This window comes from Egretta garzetta, unplaced genomic scaffold (assembly GCF_000687185.1).
Source record: "Egretta garzetta isolate BGI_Z169 unplaced genomic scaffold, ASM68718v1 scaffold4, whole genome shotgun sequence".
NCBI classification, from domain to species: domain Eukaryota; kingdom Metazoa; phylum Chordata; class Aves; order Pelecaniformes; family Ardeidae; genus Egretta; species Egretta garzetta.
Window position 1 is genome coordinate 2,514,172 of NW_009259329.1, and position 3,758 is coordinate 2,517,929.

General features: G+C 53.4%; 1 protein-coding gene across 10 annotated transcripts in view; it reads right to left on the reverse strand.

The window, feature by feature from the left end:
- Positions 1-818: 818 nt before the first annotated feature.
- MIER2 (MIER family member 2) overlaps positions 819-3,758 on the reverse strand; it is a 14,372-nt gene continuing 11,432 nt past the window's right edge. For all 10 annotated transcript variants that reach the window (XM_009636723.2, XM_035892276.1, XM_035892277.1 and 7 more), the window contains 2 exons: positions 2,681-2,817; positions 819-1,839 (listed from right to left, as the gene is read on the reverse strand). In XM_009636723.2, coding sequence (XP_009635018.2) covers positions 1,364-1,839; positions 2,681-2,817 — 613 coding nt within the window. In that variant the 3' untranslated portion in view covers positions 819-1,363. The remainder of the gene's footprint in view (positions 1,840-2,680; positions 2,818-3,758) is intronic.

Consider the following 3,758-nt stretch of genomic DNA (forward strand, 5'->3'; position numbering starts at 1 on the left):
AAAAAAAAAAAACCAAAAGCCTCGACCCAAACCCCTTCCCAAATGCAGAAAATGGCTGGAGGGAACACCTGCACCAGAGCCCTGCCGAGCCAGGCAGCAGCCAGCACTCCCTGCACGGAGAAGGGGAATGAGAACACGTGGATTTAGGCCAGGAGCAAACCCCAGACCTGGAACGCACCCAGGAAGCAAAGCAGCTCTGGACTCCAGCACACCCACAAACATGCCACTGAGGCTCCGCTCTGCAGCCAGCCACCTCGCCGCCATGCGGGGCCACCCTCGTCACCTCCTCGCAGCGCTAATGGCAGTGAGACATTCTGCCCTCCCAGGGACAGAGAGCCTTTCTTGTGACACAGGAAGGGGCAGGGCTGCCCAGGGACGGGTGCGCTCTCCCGCCTGGGACTCCGTGCTAGCACTGGTGTCCTAGTGCTGAGCAACCTCCTCCTCTCACAGCTGACAAACTGCTGAACGAGCTGGGAAGTTACAGATGTTTTCATCTGCATTTTACCCTCTCGCACTGCAGCGGTCAGCAAGGATCAAGTCACTCGTCGCCAGCAACGGAAGCAGCAGCACTGCACCACGCTGGGGCCGACGTCGCGTTGTGGGTCCAGAAACTCCCTTTTAACTCCCATACAAGGTCTCCACATCCCAGCACCGCAAGGGAAGGTGAGAAGGACTTAAGTGCACGCAGCACGACTGCACCACGCAGTATCCCTTCCCAAGACCTGATGCTTCTGCCAAAGGACTGGGCCAGCCACATCCCACCTGCAGCTGGTGGTGGAGCAGGCGGGGGGGGGGACACAGCAGCGAGGGGGCTATTGCGATACACAATCTGTGGGTGGAGGGCCGAGACTCCTCATCTTCCTCTGGCATCGCCGTGCCTGTCTCTGCAGGCAAACTGCCCTGCAGCCCGGGGGGACTGCGCTCCCTGCGGGTTTCCTAAGCTCTCGGACCTCCAGACTGCATCCTCCGTCCCAACCCCCAAAGTGTGGCGACACACCCCCTGTTCTCAAAGCATCTCTGCGCTGACACTGTCCCACTAGGGCCAAGGGACATTTCCCCTGTCCCGAGGCAGGCATTCTCCGCACAGCCTGGCATTACCTGGGGTGACACATGGTCAACGGAACAGGGGGTGGTGGACCTCCCCCCTCACTAAAGCCAGCCACCAGCTTTACGTGATTGTGTCGGAACACACTGGAGCAGAAAGGTGTTTGGTTTCACTGTAGCCTTGGATCAAGGAGGATGGAAAGACGGATTCTGACCAACAGCTCCGAACTGTCCCTACGGAACAGTGGAAGTTCCAGGATTTCACTCAGTCAGGTCAAAGTCCTTGCTGGGTCTGTGACAAGTTTGTGACTGGAGACTCTCACTGTGACAAAGGCTCTGACCGAGCCACGGGTGCTGGGCAAGCCTGGTGAGCAGTCAGAAAACTATTTACATCTCCGATGCCAATGAGGCCAAAATCTGTGACCGATAAGGACACTTGCGCAGGGGCCACTACTGCCTCTGGATCTCTGTCCAAATCCACAGGGCCAGCAATTAAAGGCAAACCCTCGTTAATGTCTGCGGGGAGAGTGAAGTCCATGGTTATCGTCTCACCAGAGCTCTGCAACGTCTCCTGCTTCTCTGCTAGTCCTGGTCCTGCCGGCGGCAAAGCATAGAGCCCCGATTCTGAGGGGTTGACAGTGTCTTGTGTGCAGGAAGCAGAGATGGCACCTGAGGACGTCTCCTCCGTGGGGTCAAAAGAACAATTCGTCTCCGAAGGAGTACTGCACTCGTAGCCTTGCCCCGATTCACTCATGCTGCCCAGGCTGCAGGCTGTGCTCTCCACGCTCAGGGGCTCTGCAGACCGCAAAGGAGGGAGACGTGGGAGATGGACAGACAGACAGACAGGGAGGAAGAAAGGGTGGGGGACAGCAAGTGAAGGAAAGCTAGAGTGAGTCTGTAACATACAAAAATCCAGAATCCAGCTCAATCCCACCTCATCACAACACTATTTGTTTGATGGCACAAATGTTTATTATAGCAACCAAGATCCCTGCCAGCATGTACCGAAGAAAGGCAAGATGCCGACAGCAGATGGGAGGCCATCAGTGTTTCTATGGAAATTAAAGGAAACCTCACAGAGACACTGCAAAATAAGCCAAATCCTAAGTCCTGTCCCCTCATGCCGACAGCCCCTGCGAGGCACCCACACAAAGCCCTCAGCTGCAGTGGGACGGTGAGGGAACGAACCCATTTTGGGCTCCCTGTGAGTGTTGTCACAGCCAGCGCTCTCGGAGAGCAGTCTGCAGGTACAGCCCGACTTCTGGTGCCTTCCAACAGCCTCCAGAGGAGTTGCCCGTGTCTAGTGTGACTGTGTGCTAGCGCACTGGAAGCACCTAACTCAGGCGCCCAAAGTTAGTGCAAATCCTTTTGCTTGGGGATGACCTAGGCCGCCCCTCCAAGCCCGAAGCAGGAACAACTCCTCTCAAGTCACTACGGGTCAATGTAGAGACAGACAAGCCTCCTTTGCTCACACCAAAATCTGCCCCAGGGCTGGCATCTGGCACAGGGCAAAGCGAGCACACGGGCAAGGTGTGGGGCGAATAACAGCAACAAGAGAAGGGCAACGGGGGGGGTCTGTGCCGCTGAGCAAGGGAGACGAGTTATCCCCATGGCAGACAGAAGAAAAGGAAGTTACCTGTGCTCTCTATTGCTATCTGATCTTGACCGAAGTGCGAATCCAGGCAGCTAGTTGCAGAGGGAATTGGTGGGGAGCTCCGAGAACGACTGGTATTTTCTACTTCACCCCCATCCAAGTCATTGTCAGTGTAATCCCTGTGGGGAAAGACAAGAGAGCACTGCCACCACCCGTGAAGCAGAGAGATGCAGGCAGGGAAAACGGTGACTGGGATTAAAATTAATCAACAGATAAAGCCACGGGACTGTAGAGACCTCACTAGAATGAACGTCCACCCCTTGCTGGTCTGCAGACCCCAGCTCAGGCTCTGCACTGAGGCGATGGCAGTTAACTCAGCGTGGCCAAGACCGGCCCACAATAAACCAGAGCGGGCTCTGCAGGCTTCCAAAGCAAAGAGCTCTGCCCCTCAGTTCTGCGAGCCCCAGCCCCTTCCAAAGCAAAATACACGGTCAAACGCTCTCCCCAGGGAACAGCCAGCTTCACGGAATGACTGCAGCGGGTGGTGACAATGTTAGTGTGCCAGCAAAGAGCAAGCGATGAACAAAAATCTTCCCACCCTGAGGGGATTTAAGATTTCAGGTATTTTCCTGTCTTGCTTCAGAATAATGGTAAAAAAAAAAAAAATAAATAAAAATCTAAGACTTCATCTGATGTCTTTAATTGATTCAACTTAAATATTTCATTTTGACCTTTTAAAACATTTCAGTTTCAACCTTTCTGAAAAGTATTTTCTGTCATTAGCATATATTTAAAAGTGAAGAATTTGCCTCAAAGGGTGGCAACAGGGAAAGAAATTAATTCAGGTCCAAGCCACCAGAAGCAGTACATTTTTTAACTTAAAAAGCTCACTTCCCAAAACCTCACTGAACTGAGTTATTTCCTGAGGTCAGTCCCAAATCCCTGACCCCGGTCTTAATTTTTGTGAATGCATTTTTCTGGAACAAAACCGTATTTTCTGACAGAAGAAAGTCCACATCCAAGCAAATAATTGCTTTATCTTCTCTCCCCACACTGGCAGCGTTTATGTTCTGAGCAGATCCAGCGCATCCCGCCATGCTCCCACCCAAGAAACCTTCTA